The sequence below is a fragment of the Panthera uncia genome, chromosome B1, assembly GCF_023721935.1.
Source record: "Panthera uncia isolate 11264 chromosome B1, Puncia_PCG_1.0, whole genome shotgun sequence".
In the NCBI taxonomy this organism is placed as follows: Eukaryota; Metazoa; Chordata; class Mammalia; order Carnivora; family Felidae; genus Panthera; species Panthera uncia.
In genome coordinates this window covers 156,932,481-156,957,307 of record NC_064811.1, presented here as the reverse complement: position 1 = coordinate 156,957,307, position 24,827 = coordinate 156,932,481, and the positions used below count along the sequence as shown (strand labels likewise).

The following is a 24,827-nucleotide window of genomic DNA, read 5'->3' as shown; positions in this document are numbered from 1 at the left end:
AGGAACAGATGTGGGAGTCAAACCCAGACAGACTGGTGCCAGAGTCTTGGAGCAAGCATTTTGGCTCTGTGTGTGCGTGCGCGCGCGCATGGGTACACACGTGTGCATGTGTGTGTGCCTGTGGGCAATAGCTGCTCCCCACCCCTGGCGTGGGCCTTCTCATTTCACTTCTGCAGCTCTTCTCCCTGTGAGCATGTTCCTAAATGAAATGCATAATGTCCTTTTGATGCCTGGGCTCCTTGAAGTAGACACAGTGAGAGCCCTGTTCCTCCGTCGCTGCCCGCCCCCCTCCCCCACCCTGCCACTGCCCCAGGCTTGGGCGTCAGCTCAGGGCTCTCAGGGGCACAGTGGCTGCCAGATTGGCCCGGGCCTCACAGGTGAACAGAGCCATACTGTGGACAGCCTATGCCACGGCCGAGACGCAGAGTCTGGGAGAAGGCCCGTGACCAGGCACACAGACCCAGGCCCAGGCAGAGGAAGAAGGTGGCTCTCACATGCATCCCAAACCTGGACCTTTACAGTCCCTGCAGGCCCCAAAGTCCTCGCACCGTCAGCAGCAAGGTCAAGTAGGAAAGCAAAGCAGGGACCCTGAGAGACCTCAGCTTTGAGGTTCTTGCCCTCACCTGCAGACAGTTTGTGGGGCAAAGGTGATGAAAGGGATCAGAGGCCAAGGTGAGTAGAGACAGGATGCAAAGAAGGAAAAAAGGGGAGACAGGGAGAGGGCTGGGCTCACCCAGAGGCCCCCCCCCAAATGGAGGGACACCCGCCCTCTTTCTCCGGTGGAGGAGACGCCCCTCTTCGGAAGCCAGCAGGAGGCAGGAAGGCTGTGCCCCACTAGGGTGAGACCAAGCGGGCTGGGCTGTCTGGTATGGAGGTGTCTGTGGGGAGCCCTGGGGGATCAGCGGCAGCCCCTCCAGCCTGAGGCCCAGCTGGTAATCTCTTCCCCGGGGGCCAGCCGCCCCAGCTGAGGAAAGCTGTTGGCGGAGGCTGCCTCTGCGGATCCTGGCTTTATCTTCCCCACACATTGAAACCATCAGGCCCTCCGACTGCAGCCTGCCTGGCCCTGTCAGCTAGAGACACCGCGCTTTCATCCAAACCAGACCTTCCCTCCTCTGGTTCCCCCCACCCCTCCCCCCACCGGGGCAGGGGGCAGTGAGCACAGCCTCACTCGTGCCCCCCTGGAGCCACTCTCAGAACTTCTTAACTAAAAGTTAAGATTTTGCTCTCCTCTCTGAAATGTTTACGAGGCCACCTTCCATGCTGGGCCCCTTGCTCCGCCCTCATTCTCCAAAGGGAATTTTAGTCGATGCTGCAGAAAGCGGGAGTTCTGGGGGCCCCCGAAGCACCAAGCTGCTCCATGAAAGCAGCGAGTGAACACTCTTCAGCGCTGCTTGTTCTGGAGAAGCCAAATCAGAGGCAAACCCTGAATTCCTCTTGCTCACGGCCAATAAAAACCTTGCTTCAGTGCCGGCTTCCTCTGCTGAAATCAGATATCCTAGTAATAAACAAGTCTGAAAGGCAGGGAAAGGCTCTTGCTTCTTTTTTCTGATTAGTTTTTCTTCCCTTTAAAAAAAGTTTTCTCCTATAACAGGACGCCTGCCCCAGAAACTTGAGCCCCGAATTGTGCCCTCTCCTGCCCCTGTACCCCCACCCCTTACCCTCTGGGTTTCTGCCGGCGGCGAAGGGTGGGGCCTGCCTTCCCCAACACTAGGCCACTAGGTGGCTGAGCTCAAAGTCAAGTCAAAGGGTCTTGGGGAGAAGGGTCTTTGCTGCGGGGGGAGTTGACTGCCAGCTTACAGGGAGAGCTGGGTTCTCAGCCTTCCGCTGCAGGTGGCGGTAAGCATTGGGAAAGTGAGGCAGGAGAGGTTGGGACCACTTTTTTCCCCCCTGAAGACAGTCCTTCTGAATCTCTCTCGGTGCATCACGGGGCCGTAAAAAGCCCAGCACTGTGGATTCTGGTGTTGAGGGCACAGGTGAGAAAGCCAGACAAAGTGCATCTCTGATGAGAGGGGCTCGTAGGGCAGAGGACTTGGAGTTTCCCTTCCTGGGGTTGTCCTCGCCTGGGCTCCCCTTCCTGTCCTTGTCCCTTCCCAGGGTAAGCCGTGTCTGCACACGTAGCCTGCTGTGGAGCGCCCTCCCCTATGTGCTGACATCTCTTCTCTCCCCTCCCTCCCCCAAATAGGTTTTTAAGTGACTTTGCTGTCAGAGATGCTATTCTGTTTGTTTTTCCTTCTGACACTATCTCTCTGGAGAGTTTCTGGTCAAGAGAATTATGTCGAGGCGGCAGATTGCAAAAGGATTGCGCCTAATGGGGAACAGACAGACAAGACACCTTTCAAGTCCAGCCAAGTTTTCCCCCCTCTTTTTCTCTCTCCCAACTTCTCATCTTCCTTTCTTGGCTTCAAAGTTGGCCCTGGTTTGTGCTAGTTTCTTCGGTACAGCTGGCGAGTAAGGTCACACATTGATTTTATTGTGGAGATTGGCAGCTGGGTCAAGCTTTGCTGCGGAGTCTGAGAGCCTCAGGGCGGCGCTGAGCTGGGGCGCCTGGGCGGGGTGGGGAGGAGTGGGGGGGAGGTGCTGGCAGGGGGCGCACGGAGCCCCCGGAGTGCAGCTTAGGAAGGCACTCAGGCACCCAAGGAGTGGCTTCTGCTCCTTTGTGAGCTCGGAAAACCTATTTGAAATACAAGAAAGGTACCCAAAGCCCCCTCCCCTTTGTCCCTAGCATATTCCATTTTAAATGTTCATCTGTGCTGGACTTTACCAGGCAAAGAGTGTTAGCTCTGAGGTCTCTTGCACCCTTGAAGTGATTAAAGGACAGGAGGTGAAGTTCAAGGGCCCCCTACGTTGTGTAGAGCCCCTCAACAACACGCGGCCACGGCCATGGCGGATGCCCATTGATGAAAACTGGCTGGAAAAGGGAGCCCTTTTCTTTTTTACCTATAGGCTTCTTGCAGGGAGAGGGCAGATTAGTACAACTTCTTGGTGGACGGTTTGGATTCTTTTGCCCTTAGTCATGAGGCTGATGTAATAGCAATTCGACTGATTTCATGGTAAAGACGGTCACAGTTCCCACAGCAAATCAGTTCCAATTGCACCACTGACAACATCCACCCTTATCACAGCCCTTCAGGAATTGGTGGGCGAGTCCTTCCTGTGCAGAGCTTTGGTGGGAAGCACGGGGCCACTGCTTTTCAGAAGGAAAGAAGTGCCTTGGGTTTTAAGAATGTCCCATTTGACCTCATTCCCCCATGTAGCCGTGGGGAACACAATTTCCTGCCAGTCTGGCTCAAAGGGGAAAAGGGCACTGCTCTGCACGACCCGATCTGGGCCTCGCGGCCCATGGGATAGTTTGAATCTGGGGGGAGGGGGGGTGTGTGGAGATGTGTGTTAGGGAAACAGGATGACAGAAGGGAGAGGCTGGGTTCCACTCAGGCTGGGTTTAATTCTCTCCTCCCTGCTCATCCTCACTGCTTGTGGTTTCAGAGTTTGTTCTGCATTAAAGATGTGTCAGTTTTCCACAACTGCAATAGACTAAAAGCATACAGTTCTTTAACGGGAAACCTATAGATCTAAGAATATGCCGCTTACCAATCATTATAAGCCTGCTCTGGACTGGGAATCAAGAGCCCGGAGTTTATTTCTTACTCTGCCACTGACCCACTCTACCCTCAGAAGAGCGTGCAGAGGGGCACCTGGGTGGCTCAGTTGGTTAAGTGTCTGATTTCTGCTCAGGTCATGAGCTCACGGTTCATGAGTTCGAGCCCCGTATCGGGCTCTGCGCTGATGGTGTGGAACCTGCTTGGGAGTCTGTCTCTCCTCTCTGACCCTCCCCAATGTCTCTCCCAAAATAAATAAACATTAAAAAAAAAAAAAAAAAGGAGTGCAGAACCTTCTCTGGGACTCCGCACTCTGTCCACAAAGGGACACCACCATGTAGCCTAAATTATCCTACCAACTTCTGTGAGGGCAAAATGAGAGAATATAGGGGAGAGCACTCTATGTGCCTGGAATGTTTAGAAAGTGAGGTGCGAGGAGCAGAGTATGATTCGAGCAATAGAGATGCAGTAGCTGGAAACTAGGAGGAAGTTTTCCAGGACAAAGCCTTGCGGGCTAATTGGGAGCCTCTGAGCATCCAAACCTTCTGAGGCAGACACCGGCCCTGGCAGCTGGTGGCACAGAGGATGCTAGGCTGAGTGGTGGGTCAGCCCCGAACAGCATGCTGTGGGGACCCGGGAAACTTGCTGGGGATGCTATCACTGATCTGATGAAAATCTGGGAGTGTTCTACCTGCTGCCTGTCACGTGTAACAAAACCAAAGTCACAATTTTGTTCAATTTTCTTTCCGCTGTGGGTACACTGGACAGACTTACCGTGGTTTCCCTTTCCTTATCTGCATTTGATCAGGCCCTGGCTCGCCTCTTTCATTGTTCTCAATCTCTAGGCACAATCCAGAGAGTTCTTTATTAAGCTTAGTTAGACCAGTTCCCCTCTCCCAAAGTGCTCCACGGCCACAGTCAGGCCACTAGCCCAGGTAGCAAAGAAATGAGGCATCTGGAAGAACCTAGCGGCGCCGCAAGAGTCAGTCACATCACTTGGAAAAATCGTGCTCTTTGGCCTCCACTCCTGCTCTCTGAAGGGGTGAGACTAAGGGTGAGGGGCCCCTCCCAGGAAATTTGCTGAGCTGGGAACCCCAATGCTTGCCCACAGGTTAGCCAATGTCGCCATCTAGAGGCCACTTAGAATACAGGTTCTTGCAGTAAGAGGTTAGTAAGCTCTTGATTTTGGTAATTCCTAAAATGCCAACATTTCCTTTTCTTGCCTTTAGAAGTTCAGAATTGCTCTCTCATCCACAGTGTGGCTTTGGCTGCATCTGGGACTTAAGGGAAGTCCTCCCCTGAAGCCAGGCTGGCACAATGTCAAGTGATGGGCACAGCTGCTACCTGTTGCTTCCAATGCCCCGCTCCTGTTAATACTCACTCGTTACACAGGGTCATAAAAAATAAATCTTTTAATTGCTTTGTAATTGGCACAGATGGTATAATTCAAACTCACATTTTTATTTACTAGACTCTGAGACATGTTATAGCTCTGACTGAAACAGTGCAGGAATCATAATGGTTTAAGTTTTACAAAATTACATTCAGCAACAGCAGCATCATGTTCTGAAAGTTATTTCATAAAATGAAGACTGGGGCTTGAATAAATAAGGAAAAAAACATCTAGAAAATAAACCACCCAGACGGAAGTCATCTGTTATGGATATCTGAGAATTGTGCTTTCTGGTGTTTGAAGACCTTGCTGCTACTTTATTAACAATCAAGAAGTTGCCAAATTCTGGCTTATATATATAGCAGGGCAGTGGGGACGAGGAAGGGCTTTAGAGGTGCCTGGAAAATGCTCTGCAGGAACAGGAACCTCAAAGCCAGGTCTTGTTGGAACTGTGGGCCTGAAATGGCCTTAAAGGAGTTTCTGGGGAGCTACACTCACTGTGGGGCTGGTCTTTGAGGCTGCCTAGAGATTGAGAAGGAGTCACTGGCCTTTGAGATAAGAAATCACCGTTAAGAGGATTAGAGTGGAGAACAAATCATAGCATTTAATTCTCATTGAGGAGAGCCCTGTCTCTTCAGGAGGATATTTGAAAGGCCCAAGTCCCTTTAGGTTACCCCTGCAGTTTTCAGGGTCCACAGGGACCACCGAGGTAACCAAAGACATAACCTCTGATCATTGTGATTTGGGTTTGCAGCACTACCTTGAGCCAGCTCCTGAAGTTACCTGCACTGTCATTCCAGAGTAGGGACAAATATTTACTGAGTGGAGTCAAACCTGGGCGCAGAAATCACTTTGCCCCAGAGCAGCAAAGGTGATTACTCAGTAGGGGGTCTGCATGAAGGGACTTTCCATTAATGTGGATGACAAATGGGAATCCCTCTCACTTTGGTGATTATAGGCATGAGTGACCACATTTTAACCTGGGGAAGGCATTTGTGGGTTGGTTGGTGCTCCTGGGCAGGATTCAATACTGAACTCGATTCCTGGCTACTGATTTGATACCTGTTTTGCAGAAATGTCTGGATTTCTCAAACCCAATCCAAAGCCACTACCTGAAGTGAGCTTCTTATGTCAGATCCTAAGTACACACGGTTCCCATCAACACCCACAATCATTAGCGCGCTCTCTCCAGGTCACAAGGAGAGCATGGCTGTGCTGTGACACGGGGAATACCAAAATGGAGACCAGGTAAGTGCATAGTTAGTGTTCCTGGACAGGCCCACGGGCCACGGCTGGCTGTGCCTGGGCTCAGTGTGCCTGGGCCACCTCCACTGGGGCCTTCAGGTCAGCCGGGGACTTGTCCAGGGCAGGTTTCTTGGAGTAATCTCGCTCTCCAAAAATGGTGCTTCCTATTCGGACATTCGTAGATCCTACTTCAATCTGTGGGAAAGAAGAGAGAGTATCAAGGGCTGAGTTTAAAATCATGCAGCAAATGCTGAAGTCCCGCCTCTCGTTCTGGCTTTGGAGAGGCTTCTATGAAGAACAAGGCTGAGGCAGCTGAAGAGGGGTGCAGGGCAGGGGTTCCCTTTGGGACAACAGCACCTCCGGGGGTGTGTATAAGAAGTCAGGATTTCCTTGGCTGTCACAGTGACTAGGGGACATGACTGCCATGGAGTTGGGGCTGTTAAGACGTGTCACCCTGTGTGACTGAGACACAGTGGCACAACGAAGGGTTGTCTGACAGCCCACACCCCTTTCTAACGTTCCACTGTCAGAAGAAAAAACCTCCCAGTAATTGTTTGAGCACGGGACCGAATTCCAGTTCACTTATAAACACAAAGCATTTTTGCACCGTTTTGATATATATGATTTTCCGAGACTGCGACTACTAGATACACACAGTGAGGTTGACACTTTAGTTTTTAGAACTTGATCAAGTTATTTACTGTTCCAGAGCCACACACCTCTCTCAGCATATAGTTACAGCTGTTGTGAATCTACCCGTAAGATGAACTCCAGACTATTTCATTAGGACTCACTGTCACACATCCATGCCCAAACATTTATACAGTGCGATGCTTTTTTAAAAAATTACAGTTTAGGGGCCTTTGGCTGGCTCAGTCGGTACAGCGTGTGACTCTGGATCTCAGGGTCATGAGCTCCAGCCCCACAGTGAGTGTAGAGATTACTTAAAAACAAAGAAAGAAAGAAAAATAAATTAAACTATAATTTTAAAAAGTCTATTTAAAAAAAAAATTTTTTTTTAATGTTTATTTATTTTTGAGACAGAGAGAGACTGAGCATGAATGGGGGGAGGGTCAGAGAGAGGGAGACACAGAATCCGAAGCAGGCTCTAGGCTCCGAGCTGTCAGCACAGAGCCTGACGCGGGGCTCGAACTCGTGAACCACAAGATCATGACCTGAACTGAAGTCGGACACTTAACTGACTGAGCCACCCAGGTGCCCCTGAAAAGTCTATTTTTGAGAGCGCGCACGTGCGAGAGAGTGAGCCAGGGAGGGGCAGAGAGAGAGGGAGACAGGATCCAAAGCAGGCTCTGTGCTGTCAGCGCACAGCCCAGACTCACGAACCATGAGATGGCAACCTGAGCCAAAGTCGGATGCTTAACCGACTGAGCCATCCAGGTGCCCCAAAAATAAAGAAAGAAAAATAAAAATTGAGCTATAATTTTTAAAAGAGTTTATTTATTTGTTTTTAAGTAATCTCTACACCCACCATGGGGCTTGAACTCACAACCCAGAGATCGAGAATCGCATGCTCTAGCAACTGGGCCAGCCAGGTGTCCCTTCTGATTTTTCTTTAGGGAATTAGATGGAGTTTAGGAGAGTTATGTGTCAGACTGTAATTTCTATATATCTCATTTCAGAAAAGAAGGGGGTGGGGGATGTTGGGACAGTTGAGGGCCACTGCTGTTGGCTGCTCTATTGCCATGATGAGGCGTTTCAAAGCTTTCTCCAGCAAACATTGCTTTCCTGCGGCCTTTCGGGCCCTCCCCTTGGGCGGACAGGGCAAGGAGGACACTTACCGCATGCTGGAAGTCCATGGACATGCCCATACTCAGCTCAACCTGCTCAGTGGGGACGTTGAGCTTTTTACACAGCTCCTCTCGGAGGGACAGTAACGCCTAACAGAAGGACAAGTGTCACATTATTTCCTCCTGCCTTCTCCAAGGGTGTCTGAGAGTGGCTGAATCTGAACATCTCTGACAAAGACTATTGGTTCTTCGTGGTTTCAAGCCCTGTCCAAATTTCCAGAAGTTACCTAAAGTTTTTTAGCAAATGCTCCTACTTTCAAAACAGTGATCAGTCACTGGAAAGGAGGAAAAGAGCTCATTTTCTCTAGAGACTGTGTTTTAGCCAGGTTCAAGGGGAGTTGAGGAGAGTTCAGAAGAGGGTCATAATACCCGACAGGCAATATCTGGGAGGGCTTTCAACTTTATTACAACAGCCAGCCCTGCAACAGCATTTTGTTCAGATGCTTCTCTAGTGCATGAGCAATCCCGCCATCCTTGGACCCCAGTACCTGGAAATCTGGGTTTGGTCCTTGACTAAGATCATGTCCAAAGCTTCCTATGGTCATCAGCCCCACGAACTCCAGGCTGGGGCACTTGGCATTTATGTGTTCCACCATGGCTACTGTCTCTGAAGGCAAAAGGCCATGTTTACCTTCACAAAAAGAAACAGAAGACACTTGTACCAAAATGTTTTAAGTAGCCAGAGGAAGGCTCAGTTTCCATCCCTTCCTTGTAACAGAGGAGGTGACTCTCGGACAAGAGGACTTCTTAAAAAACACATATCCTCAAGTCCTAAAGAGTAACCTAATTTTTGAGGTCTTTGTCTATGTTGCTTCCCTTCTGAATAATAACCATCTGAATCTCAGTGATATGAGCCAAGAGCAGCTAGAGTACAGGGAAAAGAAAAAACACTGCTTTTCTTGGGACACCAACAAGACTCACATTGCCAAACACCAGATTTATCTGAGGATTCTTTTCCTAGGTCTGGTATTTCTACAGTTTCATTAATTTATTAGAATTGTAAACATTTTAAATTATTACTTTTTTAAATGTTTATTTATTTATTTATTTATTTAGACAGAGAGTGCAAGTGGGGGAGGGACAGAGAGAGAGAGAGAGAGAGAGAGAGAGAGAGAGAGAATATCCCAAGCAGGCTCCATGCTGTCAGCACAGAGCCTGATGAAGATTATCACTTGAGGCAAAATCAAGAGTCAGACTCTCAATCGACTAAGCCACCCAGGTGCCCCAAGACTGTAAACATTTAAAAATAAAGTATCTATCACACGGGTTTCACTATATATTTTCAAAATTTAATTGAACTTGCCAATTAACAACTAGAGGAGGAATCTGCAGCAAATGATTATTTGTTATGCAGTTATAAGGAATATTGATATCCTCTTTCCCTCATTTATCAAATGGAGATGCTAAGAACATTCACTTTAATCTTTAACTACAGCAAATTATAGCTAATTACCAAGAAATGATGTCACAGACTTGACCTGAAGTCAATTTCAGATTTACCTATATTGGTAATGTAAGATATAATCTAGGTATGTGTAGAAATAATGACAATTATTAAAATTTACAGAACACTTCTCTGCCAGGTACACATGCCAAGTCCTAAGAGCCTTTCACTTAATACAGTAACTATGAAGTAATAAGTACTCTTACTATCCCCCTTCTACAGATGAGGAAACTGAGGCACAGGAAAGCTAAGTACCTTTTCCAAGGTCATACAACTAGAAACTGTGCAACTGGGATTTCAGTCCAGGAAGCCTGACCTGAGGGCCCATCTAGAAAATAGTCTTGGCACTGTGCTCCTTCATATTACGGTTTGATGAACACTGGTCTGATGGTCGTAAGCAAACGACTAATCTGTAAACACTCAATCAAGTGGCTAACAAGTGAGATGGGTGGGGTTCTATGCCAACAGCTTTGCCCGCATTAAGACGTATAATCCTTACAACACCCTCTGAAGTAGGCATCATTATGACAGCACTGTCCACCAGGGAAACTGAGGTACAGAGAGGCTAGGTAACTAACCCACAGTTATGACGGACAGTGCTGGAGGTCAAACCCAAGATCTGATTTCAAAGCTCCTGTTCTGTTCACTAGGTTACAATGTTAACGCAAGCCCCTTGAAGGTATTCATTAACGGGTGCTCACGGGATTTTCTTCTGTTCTCTCCCAAGATAATGCTAAGTAAATTTTTTTTAACACTGGAGAAGTGTTATACAGGTAGCTATGCCGTCTCTTTTAGGAGTGATGGTGACTTTTGGGAATTTTCTGGAAATCAAAATCACAATCCCCTTCCTGACTTGTCCAATTTTGGGCCACCAAAAAATTAAGAAATAACAACCCATGATGTTATGAAAGAATTATATGTGGATGGGCTTAGATGTCACTGTGCCTTCTAGATCCTACTTACAGGCATGAAACGTCTTACTTACAGGCCCATGATTTCCTTCTATAACCTTAGCTATCAGATACTTAGGCCTGCCATTCTTGCTGACCTTCAACCATCCTAAGGGAAGAAAAATCTATAGTTAGGTCTGGTCACTTACTCTCCTCTCCACTGGTGTTAACCTGGACCATAACCTTTAACCTTTCAGGAGAACCTTTTTTCTGCCATGAACTGTTCACTTTGTCTGCCAACTTCACAGAATCCACTGTTTCCAGCATGAAGAGATTGGGCACAGCTGTAATGAGAAAGAGGCAAGGTAATTCTCTACTCGTCCCAGTGTGGCAAGCAACGCGCAACCAATATTTGACTTGGCAGATGGGAAGACAGTTTTCCAGAAAAAGAACAAGACAGTTAAGTCTCAGTTCTGCTAAGACTCACGTGACAGTTTTACTAGATGTGAGTTCGGATGTCGGCCCATTGCTATCTAATCAGAGAAGACGAACAGGGGGAACGCTGACGCACCACAATCCGGCAGCATGCCAACTCTAAGAGCTTCCTGAGGGTCGGGAATTGCAGAGATTCCTAATAGCAGGCTTGATCTGACTAAATTGCAGCTCACACAGCGAGAAACAGGTCAAGATGACAATAAAGAGAGGATAACCAATGGAGGCCAAAGTGCTTCCCTGGCATGCTAACACCATGTTCTTAAACTGTGCGCTGGGGGTGCTCTCATTCAACAAGAACATCAGAATGACCTCAATACGGAGAGCTAAGGGAGATGCTGACATCATCAAAGCCATCTTCTTTTCCAGAGATGCATGTGAAATGAAGTATTAGTCTTGCCCAGGTAAAGAACGACAAAGACAGAAGCAGCATCAGCAGCTTGCATTTATAAACACTGAAATCCCCCAGGCAATTTGCTAACTGTTGTATATGCATGATTTCTTTTTAATCTTTTTCTTAATTATTTTTTTTTATTTTTAAAAAATATTTTATTTTATTCTATTATTTAACTTTTTTAAATGTTTATTTATTTTGAGAGAGAGAGAGATAATGAGCAGGGGAGGGGCAGAGAGAGAGGGAGAGAGAGCCCCAAGCAGGCTCTATGCTGCCAACGCAGACCCCCATAGAGGGTTCGAACTCACAAACCATGAGATCATGACCTGAGCTGAAATCAAGTCAGCCACTTAACTGACTAAGTCATCCTGGCCTCCTAAAAGATTTTATTTTTAAGTAATCTCCACACCCAACGTGGGGCTCAAACTCACAACCCTGAGATCAAGAGTCACATGCTCCTGTGACTGAGCCAGCCACGCGCCCATTTCTTTTTAATCTTTATCATGGTTCATGAAACACTATTATTATCTCCATCTTACAGATGGGGAAACTGAGGCTCAGAAAGGATAAAGTTTATTCCAGTTTACAAAATTAACAAATATTAGAGCTGTGACTTGAAATGATGGCAAACTGACTCCATATTCTTCATACTGAATTTGAGTTCAGGCTACTTCACTTAAAAACTTACATATATTTTAAAAAACAGACTGAAAGTACGCATGCTTGATGTTGGAAAAAAAAAAAAAAAAGAAGAAGCAATATAGAAGTAAAAGCAATATATGCAGTAAAAACTCCAAGCCTCTCACCCTAGAAACTATCACTATTACTGCTAGGATAAGGATTCTTCCAGATCTATTTTAGTGTATTTCCATCCAAACGAACACACACACACACACACACACACACACACACACACACTCCCCAGACATAGAATTTCCTGTTATTTTTTGAAATAACATACAAATTGGCTCCTACTAAATGTTTTATGGGTTGCTTGCTTCCAGTTAGCAATACATGTTGGAGTTTGTTTACATCAGTACCATAAATCCACCTGTACTTTTAACAACTGCATCTTTCCACAGAACAGATGATCACAATTTATTTAACATTGTTCTTGTTAATGGACATTGTTTCTTTTTTACTATAGACCCAAAGCTTACACACAGGCCTTTGCACACATATACATGTTGCTATAGGCTGCATGAGTCCGAGAATTGAAATTACTAGTTAAAAGAGGAAGCACAATTTAAATTGTATTGGATATGAGAAATTCAAAAAACCCTACCATTTTAGAGTCCTCCTGGCAAAATGTGGAGTGCTCACGTACTCATGCTCTCAAAACATTGCATGTTAGCAGCTTTTTAATTTTTTTGCAAACCTGACTGGTGAAAGGTAGAATTTTTTATTGTGTTTTGCATTTCTCTTACTGAGGTTAAGCATTTTTCACTTGATTCCTGGATTTGTATTTTTTATCCTTGTAAATGACCCGTTCGTTTTTCCCTATGTTTTTCTCATTGATTAAAAATATATACACATGGTTCTTTATGCATTATGGACATTAACCTCTTTTGCTTTTAAAAACTATTATTTTAATACCAATCTGTGCTTTCTTTTTGCTTTAATTTTTGTGTAAGCAAATGTGCTAGTTGTTTCTTTTATGGTTTCCAGACTTTATACTTTATTTAGAAAGGCCTTTCACCAGCTTGAAAAAATAAAAATATTTTCCTATGTTTTCTTCTAATACTTGTTTATTTTTAAAGTTTATTTATTTATTTTGAGAGAGAGAGGGAGAGAGAGAGGGAGAGAGAGAGGAGGTGCGTGTGAGTGCGCGAGCCCTGGAGGGGCAGAGAGAGGGGGAGAGAGAATCCCAGGCAGGCTCTACACTGTCAGGGCAGAGCCCAATGAGGGGCTTGATTTCATGAACCATGAGATCACGACCTGAGCCTAAATCAAGAGTTGGACACTTAACCGCCTGAGCCACCCAGGTGCCCCTCTTCTAACACTTTCAGGGTTTTGATTTTTCACATTAGGATTCTTTAATCTAGCTGGAATTTACACTGTGAGGAAGGGAAGCTAATTTAATTATTTCTCAAATTAAAAAGCTGATTGTCTTGCTGCGTTTATTAAGTGTAAATAGTCTCTCTACTTGCCCCATACCTAGTGTGAAATAGCTTTTAAGAATAATGTAGTAGACTTCTGCTTCCTGACAAGATGGAGTAAGTACGGGGCCCAGAATGACCATTCCACCTGAACAACCAAATGGACAAAATGTGTGAAACATATATGAAACAATGGTTTACAAGACCTGTGTATCATAGAGTGAAACATAGTGATCTCTGAGACATGAGAAACACATGAAGTGACTGCCCCACCTCTCTTTCCTGGAGAGTTTCTAGAATGTGTTGCAGAAAAGGGGAAGAGAGGAAGAGCGTGGGCCTTAGAATGAGGACATGAGCTAAGAATATGGAAAGACTATGCAGCTAGAGTTCACAGGACAGAATTTGGGAGAGGAGAGAGCTGCATACAGAGGCATCACCGGTGATTTGAAAAGGGCTCCCCTCCAGAACTCAGCTGGGTATAGACTGGCACGTGCATCACCCAGGGCTGGGGAGGGAACTATTTGAAAAGATTAGAAGAAACAGTGCCTGATGTTCACAGAGGGCATGGAATAGTGCCTGTTTCCATCAGACAGGCTGGAACATTCAGGATTCATGGGGCACTGGCTAGAGTATACAGAGGGCCTTGCCTCAGAAATGGGGAATAATTAACCCTGAACTGAGCTCTCTCCAGTCACACCAACTAATCTTAAAAGCAAGACCTAAAAAGATCAAACTGTTCCCGAGTAACTTAACTGTGTTCCAAAAAAGCTCAAAAATATTTATAGGAATACAAAACTGACCAGCCCCCAACAAGAAAATTCACGTTTGGCTATCCTCCCCCCAAAAAAGCAGGCACTGAAAGACTCAAAGAAGCAGAAAATATGATATATTAAATCAATCTATTGAAACTGTTCCAGACTGTCAAAGATGATAGAATCAGTAGACAGCACATTAAAAGTTACCATAACTGTGTGCCATCTATTAAAAAATAGAGAGAGACAGGGAAGATATTAAAAAAAGACCCAAATTGAACTTCTAGCATGAAAACCACATGTAGGAGATGGAAAATCCACTGATGGAATTAATGACAAATTAGACAATGCTAAAGAAGATCAGTTACTTTGAAGATATTATCCAAAATGAAACAGAAAAAAAATCATAAAAATTAAAAGGGCATTAGTGAGCTGCCGAAACACCTCAAGCAGACGAACAGGTAACCGGAGTCCCCAAAGGAGAAGAGAAGTTGTGGTGGGGAGGGAGTGGGGAGGCAGAACATATATATGAAGAAACAGTGATTGAAAATATTCTAAACTTGACGAGAACTATAAACTCCAGATCCAAGAAGCTCCATGAACCCCAAGCACAAGAAATGTGGAAAATATTACACCAGGAAACATCATCATCAAATTGCTCAAAACCAGTGATCATGAGAAAATCTTGTAAATAGCTAGAAGAAAAAAAAACACGTTACATACAGAGGAACCAAGATAAAGATGACATCCTATTTCTCACTGGAAACAATGTAAGTGAAGAGAGTGGAGTGACATCTTTAAAGTCCTGAAAGAAAAAACCGTCAAGCTGGAATTCTATAGCTAGCAAACATTTCTCTGAAAAATAAAGGTGAAGGTGCAAACAGTTCAACGGACAAGAATGAAGTTGCACCTCCCTCTTCCTTAGGCTATACATAAAAATGAATTCAAAAAATCCCAAAAGTGAGAGCTAACACTATAAAACTCTTAGAAGAAAACAGGAGTAAATCTTGGTGACCTTGGGGGCACCTGGTTGGCTCAGCTGGTAAAGCATGTGATTCCTGATCTCTGGGTCGTGACTTCAAGCCCCACATGGGGCATAGAGATTATTAAAAAAAAAAAATCTTTGTGACCTTGGATTTCCTAGCTATAATACCAAAAGCACATGCCACACACACACAAAAGAGACAAAGTACACTAAATGTACTTTAAAATGTCCATTTTACATTAAAGTGTACATGAAAATGAAAAATTTCTGTGCTACAAATGATACCATAAAGAAAGTCAAAAGACAATCCATGGAATGGGAGAAAAAAATCTGCAAATGATATATATCATAAAGGCCTGGTACCTAGGATATATAAAGAACTTTTACAACTCAATAATAAAAAAACCTAATTAGGGGCGCCTGGGTGGCTCAGTCGGTTAAGTGTCTGACTTCGGCTCAGGTCGTGATCTCGCGGTCCGTGAGTTCAAGCCCCGCGTCAGGCTCTGCGCTGACTGCTCAGAGCCTGGAGCCTGTTTCGGATTCTGTGTCTCCCTCTCTCTCTGACCCTCCCCCGTTCATGCTCTGTCTCTCTCTGTCTCAAAAATAAATAAACGTTAAAAAAAAAAAATTAAAAAAAAAAACCCAATTAAAAAATACACAAAGGATTTGAATAAACATTTCTCCAAAGAAGATGCACAAATGCCAATAAGCACATGTTCAACTTCATTCGTCATTAGGGGAATGCAAATCAAAACCACAATGAGAAACCATTTCACAAATTTTTTTATTATTCCAGCTGATCTCCTTTGCTGACTTATTAGCTATAATTCTCTGTGTTATTGGTTGCTTTATTTTATTTTTTAAATAAGTTCTACATCCAATCTACACCTTGAGATCAAGTCATGTGCTCTACTGACTGAGCCAGACAGGCGCCCCTAATGGTTGCTTTAAAGTTGAACTTATGCATAGTCTACCTTAAAGTGGTGTTATACTACTTCATATATAGTTTAAGAACCTTATAATTGTGTACTTCTATTTCTTAACTTTCCATTCTGTATGCTATTGTTGCAATGCATTTTGACTTTTTCATATGTTATAAATCCCACAATACATAATTATTTTTGTTTATATAACATATACTAATAAAACAATAGATAAAAATTATTGAAACTAAAAGTAGTTCTTTGAGAAGACTGATAAAACTGATAAACCTCTAGCCAGATGGATTAGGGGAAAAAAAAAAGAGAAGACACACATTACCAACATCAGGAATCAGCTGACATCACTACAGAGCCTACAGATATTAAAAGGATAATAAAGGAATATTACAAACAACCTAATGCTCACAAATTCATTATTTTTTTTATTGCTTATTTATTTTTGAGAGAAAGAGAGAGTACAAGAGTGTGGGAGAGGGGCAGAGAGAGAGGGAGACACAGAATCCGAAGCAGGCTCTAGGAACTGAGCTGTCAGCACAGAGCCCAGCATGGGGCTCGAACTCCCAAACTGCGAGACCATAACCTGAACTGAAGTCGGATGCTTAACCAACTGAGCCATCCAGGTGCCCTATTAAATTCATTACTCTAGATAAAATGGACAAACTCCTTGAACCTTGAAAGCTCACCCAAGAAAAATCAGATTATATGAATAGTCTTAAATCTATTAATAAAATTGAAACTACAGTTAAAAAACTTCCCACATGGGGCGCCTGGGTGGCGCAGTCGGTTGGGCGTCCGACTTCAGCCAGGTCACGATTTCGCGGTCCGTGAGTTCGAGCCCCATGTCAGGCTCTGGGCTGATGGCTCGGAGCCTGGAGCCTGTTTCCGATTCTGTGTCTCCCTCTCTCTCTGCCCCTCCCCCGTTCATGCTCTGTCTCTCTCTGTCCCAAAAAAAAACAAAAAAAAAAAAACAAAAAACTTCCCACAAAGAAACTCCAGGATTCACTGGTGAATTCTACTAAGCAGTTAGGAAAGAGACAATACCAATTCCACACAAACTCTACGAAAAGACTGAAGGGTTGGGAATACTTCCCAACTCATTCTATGAGGACAGCATTATCCTGTTATCAAATCTACAAAAAGATATTATAAGGAAGGAAAACTACAGACCAATGTCCTTTGTGACTATAGATGCATACACTTTTTTTTAAGTTTAGTTATTCGTTTTTGAGAGAGAGCAAGAGAGGGGCAAAGAGAGGGAGAGAGGGAGAGAGGAGAATCCCAAACAGACTCCACACTGTCAGCACAGAACCCAATTCTGGGCTTGAACCCATGAACCATGAGTTCATGACCTGAGCCAAAACCAAGAGTTGGGTGCTTAACTGACTGAGCCACCCAGGCGCCCCTAGATGCAAACATTCTAAACAAACTTAACAAATCAAATGCAACATTATAGTAAAAGGATAATACTGCATGACCAAGTGAGCTCATCCCTAGTAATATAGGAGTGGTTTAACAATAGAAAATCAATAAATGTAATTCAACATGTTAATAAACTGAAAGAGAAAAACTGTAGGATCATTTCAATGGATGCAGTAAAAGCATTTGACAAAATCTAACATCTACTCTTGATAAAGCCTCTCAGCAAATTAGGATTAGAAGCGAAATTTCTCCTTCTGATAAAGCACATCATGAAAAACATGTGTGTACACTCTTAGCCCTTCTACTCAACATCGTATTGAAGGTATTAGCTAGTATAATATGGCAAGAAAAAGAAATAAAAGGCATCCAGATTGGAAAGGAAGAAGTAAATTGTCTTTGTTCATAGATAACATAATTGTCTACGTAGAAAATTATATGCAATCTGCAAAAAAAGCTACTAGAATAAGTGAGTTTAACAAAGTTGCAGTATACAAGATGAATATACAAAAATCAACTGTATTATATATTAGCAACACACAATCAGAAATTAAACAGAATCAATAACAGTATAATAGATAGCATCAAAATATAAGAAAAACAAAGATATAAATCAGAAAAAAGATGAAGAAAACCTGCACAATGAAAACTACAAAATATTACTGAGAGAAAATAAAGAAGACCTAAAGAACTACTGAGCTGTACCTTGTTAATGTGTTGGGAGGTTCAATATTTTTAGTATGTCATTGTTCCCCATATTGATCTATAGATTCAATACAATCCTAATTCAAATACCTGGCAGGGCTTTTGATATATAATATATATATATATATATATATATATATATACACACACACACACACACATATTTATACATGTATTTATATTTATATATGTATATATATTTATATATGTATATATATTTATATATTTATATATAAAAACATATGTATATAACATACATAACATATATTTATATATATAAAACATATATATAACATATATATAACATACATATATATAACATACATATATATATATATATATATAAAACAAATATATATATATTTGGTAGAAATGGACAAATTGGTTTATATGGAAATGGGGAGGATCTAGAATAGCCAAAATGACTGAAAAAGAACAAAGCTGGGGGCTAACAGTACTCCATTTTAAGAATTATTATACAGCTCCATGAATCAAAATATCATGCTTTCAGTGTAAAAGTAGATAAGTAGATCAGTGGAACAGAGTAGATAGTCTAGCAATAAACTCACAGATAATCGATTTTTGATAAAGGTACAAAGGAATGCAATGGAAAAAGGACGGACTTTCCAACAAGTAGTGTTGGAACAATTAGATATTTATATGCAAAAAAAACCCCCAGAAAACCAAAAGAACTTGGAATCATACCTTGCACCACATACAAAATTAACTCAAAGTGAATAATGAAGCTTAATATAAAACTGAACACTATAGAACTGCTAAGAGAAAATCTGTGACTTGAACCATAGAGAAATATTTTTTAGACACAACACCAAAAGCACAGTATTGATAAACTGGGCTTCATTAAATTAGAAACTTGGGCCCTTCAAAAAACACTGTTAAGAGAAGGAAAAGACAAGCAACAGAGTGGAAGAAAACACTTGCAAAGCATGTATCTGATAAAGGACTAGTCAGAATATATAAAGAATTCTCTTGTCTTAAAAGTAAAAAAATCCAATTAGAAAATGGCAAAAGACTTCAACAGACACTTCACCAAAGAAGATAAACAGATGCAACCATGTGAAAAGATGTTCAACATCATAAGCCATTAAGGTAATGCAAGGACACTACCACATACCTACTAGAACGGCTAAAATTAAAAGACTGTGTTAAGTGTGGGCAAAGATGTGGAAGAACTTGAGCACTGCTTGTGGGAATGTACGACGGCACATCCACTTTGGAGGATGGCTTGGCAGTTTCTTAGAAAGTTAAACATACATGATGATGGGTACAGGGTTTCAGTTTTGAGAGAGGAAAACAGTTCTAGAGGATAGAAAGTAGTGATGGCTGCAAACAATATGAATGTACTTAATGCCTTTAATCTGAATACTTAAAAATAGTTAAAGGTGATAAATTTTATGTTATGTGTACTTTCTCAGAATTAAAAAAAAAATTAAACATATACTTATTGTGAGATTCAGCCATTCTACTCCTAGGTATTTATTTTAAGAGATAAGAAGAAGTCCATATGGGGTGCCTGGGTGGCTCAGTTGGTTAAGCGTCTGACTTCAGTTCAGGTCATGATCTTACGGTTCATGGATTCAAGCCCTGCGTTGGGGTCTGTGCTGACAGCTCTCAGCTTGGAGCCTGCTTGAGATTCTGTCTCCCTCTCTGCCTTTCCCCTGCTCGTGCTCTGTGTCTTTCTTCTTCTTCTCTCTCTCAAAAATAAATATTAAAAAAAAAAAAAAGAGTCCATACAAAGATGTTCATAGCAGCTTTTTTTCCGTCACTGCCATAACAATTTTATTTGTCATGGCCCCACATTAGAAGCAACTGTCCATCAGCAGGTGAATGGATAAAGCAATAAAAAGGAGTGAACTACTGATACACAAATCAACATGATGAACCTCAAAATAATTATGCTGAGTGGAAGAAGTCAGACAAAAAAAAAGTACATACTTTATATTTCCATTTATATAAAACTCTTAGCAAGGTAAACTAATCTACAGTGACAGAAAGCAGGTAAGTAGTGCTGAAGAAGGGGAGTGGGGAGGAGCGGAAAGAAGGGGTTATTACAAAGGGCATGAGGAATCTTTTTGGGGTGATGGATGTGTTCACTATTTTGACTGTGGTGATGGTTTTACAAGTACAAACATACGTCAAAACTAATCAAATTGTGCCCTTTAAATATATACAATTTACTACAGGTCAATTATACTTCAATAAAGCTGCTTAAAAAAAATACAGGTTATTTTAGAAACCTTGAGAGAAATAAGTATTCAGTTCCTCAGACAGATCTCCACATGTCATTGTCATATGGTTAAGTTCTTTTGTAGTTAATTCTTAATTGTACTTTACTGTATATTGTGTTTTATATACAGTATATACAATATATACTGTATTTGATTTACTGTATATTATTATATTTTATTTACCATAGTCTTACATCCAGAGGGAAAAGGAGAAAAATGTCTCCCTTGCCCACTTAATAATTTTATGGGATACAATTCCTTATAATTTATTTGGAAGACCACCAAATGATACCTAACACAAAGTAGGGTAGGTTTCCAAGTACATACGACCCAGTAAATGGTGAATTCATTCTATTCTTGGTATGAGGCTTTTTCCTTATACTAAGCACTAACATTTCTTTCTCCCAAAACTCCAAAACACAAACGGTGAATTAGGACTATTCTAAAAGCTGTTCTCTTTTCCACAGAAAGTAGTATAAGTAGTATGACAGAGAAATTTTGTCTTCATGTTTAGAATTTGATCTTACCCATCAATTTGTTGACATTTTGTTTCTGTAGGTGGCCAATGAAGTGCCATTTGATCTCAGGACACGAAGACAGAATCTGAAGGAAAAAAGGTAACCATGTCTGACTCAGAATTTATGAAGGCCATGCCGGCTCAAATACCTTACACACTCCCTTCTGACTTTTCATGTCTATGCAATAAACTGCTATCACCTTCTTCAGCTGGGCTCCTAAGGATACTACTACCTAAGGCTTCTGCTCTGTTCCTCTTCCTTATTCCCATCAGCTCCCTCCATCTTTTAGATATCATCCATTAAGGGCAAACTGATTATGGGGCACCTGGCTGGCTCAGTTGGTAGAGCATGCGACTTGTGATCTCAGGGTCATGAGTTCAAACCCCATGGTGGGTGTGGAGACTTCTTTAAAAAACAAAAAATGAAAAAAACCCCAAGAAAGATGAACTGAGTAAAGCTTTCCAATCTCAGAGGATCCAGGATTACAGCAAGCTCCTAAATTACCATATCCAAAAAGCTGCAAAGGAGATGACTATAGTCTTAGTTTTAATAAAGAAAGAAAATCTAGCTGAGATTTATTTGGAGCTTGAGGTGAATGGAGACATTTCTACTGCCATCAACCTTGCTATAAAACCCACCACCAACAAGGGTCTAACTTTCAACTGCGGAACCAAGATTAGATGCAAACTCAAGAATTCAGATATTCACTTACTTTGGGATTTGATGCTTTTTCTAGCAGTTCTTGAACCTGAAGGGTAAAAACAGAACAAGTGAGAAGCCTGGCAATCACAACTCTTCCAAAGGGAGTTTGGAAAAGGGATCTTACGTAGTTCTCCCCGAAAGTGCGCTGGCCATGACTGTAGGCTTCAATCACCATATCTGCAGGTTTGGTTTTGCTGACTGCTACCAGTCGGGGCTGGATGGCTGGGAGATCCTGCCAAGAGAGAAAGAGCCCAGTGGGTGAACGTTTAGGAATATTATTCCAGTGAGTTCTATAAGATAGACCCTGTAGGATCAGTTGGCATAGGTCTTAACTTGACATTTGGTAAGCTCCATTATTCTTATACTGGAGGGGGGACCAGTATCAAATAATGTTGATCAAATGTCTTTCAAATGCATGGCATCCAAATCTAATATGGTAGCTACTTTAATACCTAGTAAAACACAGTTCTCTCTCAGGAGACCTGGGAAGGTAAGTAAAAGCAGTATTTCTTTAAAATGCGGTCTTTGACCAACTGCATCAGCATCATCTGGGTACCACTCCAGACTTACTGACTCTGAATCTTTGGGGCTGGAGTCTAAGAATTTCCTTTTTTTTTAAATTTGAGAGAGAGCACAAGTGGGGGAGGAGGGTTAGAAGGACACAGAGAGAATCTTAAGCAGGTCCCATGCCCAGCATGGAGCCTGATGTGGGACTCGATCCTATGACCCTGGGATTATGACTGGAGCTGAAATCAAGAGTCGGACTCTCAACCGACTGAGTCACCCAGGCGCCCCTGAGAATCTCCTTTTTAAACAAACTCTTCGGATGATGCTCTTGCATGCCAACGTTGGAGGTTTAAGAATCAGTTTGTTAAGGGAAAGCATTACTCTCTGACTAGAGGGGATACCACTTCTGGCTTCTGAAACCCCAAGATTAAATTTTGGAAACTCATTCTGGTCCTGGTATATTCAATAATATTGCCCCCCCCCCCCCCCCGCCAAAAGTGGCCTGTGTAGGGTAGCTATGTAATTTATTGTTCAATCTAATTAAGAACCAGCAGGAGAACTGAGGCAGGGACACCACAAACTCTGGACTGAGGGTTAGGCCCATATGACCCTCTTACGGCCATCACGTAAAGAGCAGGGCTTCCCTGAACTCTGCTGCAACCAAATCTATACAGAGGCAACAAGAGATCCACCTATCCTCACATAGCTCAGTTTTCACAGAGCCAATGATCCTCTGCAATTTTTACAGAATCACTGTATTTTCAAAGGCTCTAAAGATTCAGATCCATTAGCAAAAAGTTCCAGCTTCCTTCTGAGGGATGATGCATCACCAGCCTTTTATGAGACCATGTCATAGCTCCTAGGATTACATTGACGAATTGATGACTTCCAGAGAGAAAAGTGGAACAGGCGGCCCATCCACCTGTGGAGTTTTGCTGGGAGAACTTCCCAGAGTGATGTTTATTAGGGACATCCCTAGCTTTCCTTGGAGAATCGCCGAGAATCATAGAACATTAATGCCAAGGGTGGGCTGAAAAGGCAGTCAGAGCTCATTCCGTTGCCTATCCAGGTGAGGAAATTCCCGGCCAGAGCAGTTGAGTGACTTAGTTCAAGGTAAGCCAAGGAAAGACTACACTGATATAGATCTTCTGTCTCCAGAAGAGCATTCTGAGTTCTGACACCATAAATGCTTGATGGGAGAAACTCTGACCTCTCTGTTCAGTTGTGTTTCACTCCACACCATTGGCTTAAACTTGCAGTGAGGGGGAGCAGACACTGACCCTTGATCTAATGAAATTCCCAGAGGAGACAAAATACACTGGGGGGGGGGGGGGGGGGGAATCTCCCTCTAGACTGCTTGGGATTGGATGTCAGCTCCCCTCGAGTCCAAACGTGCCATGCAGCTCTGGGGTCTTCAGAACCCGGCCCGTCCACCGTCTCTTTCACCTCCGGGTGGAGCCGACTGTTCCTGAGCACCTACTAGCAGTCAGACGCTGCCACACACGTGATCTGGGGATCTGGCCTCCTCTGGGTGCTCCTGTAGTAGACGTCTCCTCTTGTAGCCTCTGGGCACGGGACTGGCGCTGCTCCTGTCCGCTAAGGCTGTTGGCCACGACACGAGGTGGGACGGGCAATGGTCGCGCTGCTGGGGGACTGGTCATCTTCCCGGGTAGTGGATACCTTCTGCTCCAACTAAGCCAACCTCCAGAAAACCTGACAGACTCACGGCGAGGTGGCTGAGGACACCCTTCGCTAAGCGTTTTGGGGGCTCTGCAACCCGAGCCAAAGCCAAGGCGGAAGGACGGCTCCCGCCCCTCCGGGAGACCCCTCTGCGTCACCGTGACGACCCATTCCCACGCAGGTGTTTCCCCCTCCTCAAAGCAGCCACCCACCGTCCCCACGCTGTCCCCTTCCTCACCCGCGGCCGCCGCGCCACCGCCTGCTGCACGCGCTCGTTCACTGCCCGAAGTGCGAACCCGACTCCCAGCTCCGCCGACATGCTGCCAGCTCTCCACATCCCCGGGACAAACGCAGAGCCCCAGACCCGGGAGCCCCCCACAGGCAGAGACCACCTTCCGGTCCCGCCCAGTTCACGTCTGGTGTGACCCAATCGCAGCTCACCACTGAGTCGTCTCACCCAATCCACACCGGGCAGTGCGGGGGCGGGACGGGGGCAGTGTGGCGGGAGGCCCCACCCCGCCGCGGCGGCCATCTTGGGGAGGTCGTCCCGGGCCTTACTGGGGACAGCCTGGCCCCGCTCTGGAGGCGGCGCTCCGGAGGCGGGGGGTGGGTGTGGGGAGGCCGGCCTGACGTGGTTCCGGTGCCCCCTCGCAAGCCTTGCCAGTCCTCCTGCCTGAGCCACGGTCCCCGTCCCCGCGGGAGCTTCTTGACGCAAAAAACGCGGCCTGTTCCGGGGTCCTGGTTCCTTTCTTAAAAGACCCACATTTTTGCCGGTCCCTGGCGTTGAGAGAGCTGTGAGCTAAGATTCCTGTGCGCGGGGACCAGGGTTCGAAGCTGCTAGAGCCGGAGACATGGCTGCTCAGATGAGGCTCGTGAGGAACCCTTAAGAGACAGAAAACAGTTTCTGAAGGAAACGGCACGATTCAATTATATGGCTATTCTTGTCATCCTTGTGACCAGTCCTGTCAAATAGCAATATGATGCGATCCACACATGTATTCAAAGAATTAC

At 44.0% G+C, this 24,827-nt stretch overlaps 1 protein-coding gene and 1 non-coding gene across 3 annotated transcripts; one reads left to right on the top strand and one right to left on the bottom strand.

Annotated features, from left to right (window-relative positions):
• Positions 1-4,990: 4,990 nt before the first annotated feature.
• On the bottom strand, positions 4,991-24,363 carry PLPBP (pyridoxal phosphate binding protein). Of its 2 annotated transcripts, XM_049631413.1 has the most exons (8): positions 24,055-24,363; positions 21,754-21,861; positions 21,640-21,675; positions 20,937-21,012; positions 10,586-10,720; positions 8,531-8,673; positions 8,034-8,132; positions 4,991-6,429 (listed from the first exon to the last, which is right to left on the bottom strand). In XM_049631413.1, the coding sequence occupies exons 1-8, from the start codon at positions 24,346-24,348 to the stop codon at positions 6,298-6,300; spliced, it is 1,023 nt and encodes a 340-aa protein (XP_049487370.1). In that variant the 5' UTR covers positions 24,349-24,363; the 3' UTR covers positions 4,991-6,297. The 2 variants fall into 2 exon arrangements, with proteins under 2 accessions (XP_049487370.1, XP_049487371.1); XM_049631414.1 differs by lacking the exon at positions 10,586-10,720.
• On the top strand, positions 21,251-21,323 carry TRNAT-UGU (transfer RNA threonine (anticodon UGU)). The gene has a single exon. It is a non-coding gene; the product is annotated as a tRNA-Thr (tRNA).
• Positions 24,364-24,827: the final 464 nt, after the last annotated feature.

What these genes read in the sequence shown, in the direction of transcription:
- PLPBP (XM_049631413.1), bottom strand. Translation starts at nt 24,348, where the DNA reads ATGGCCGCCGCGGCGGGGTGGGGCCTCCCGCCACACTGCCCCCGTCCC. An exon ending in AAAAAGCATCAAATCCCAAA is followed by an intron (nt 21,013 to 21,639) that starts GTAAGTGAATAT and finishes TTTTTCCTTCAG; the next exon opens with ATTCTGTCTTCGTGTCCTGA. An exon ending in TAACACCAGTGGAGAGGAGA is followed by an intron (nt 8,674 to 10,585) that starts GTAAGTGACCAG and finishes CTTTTTGTGAAG; the next exon opens with GTAAACATGGCCTTTTGCCT.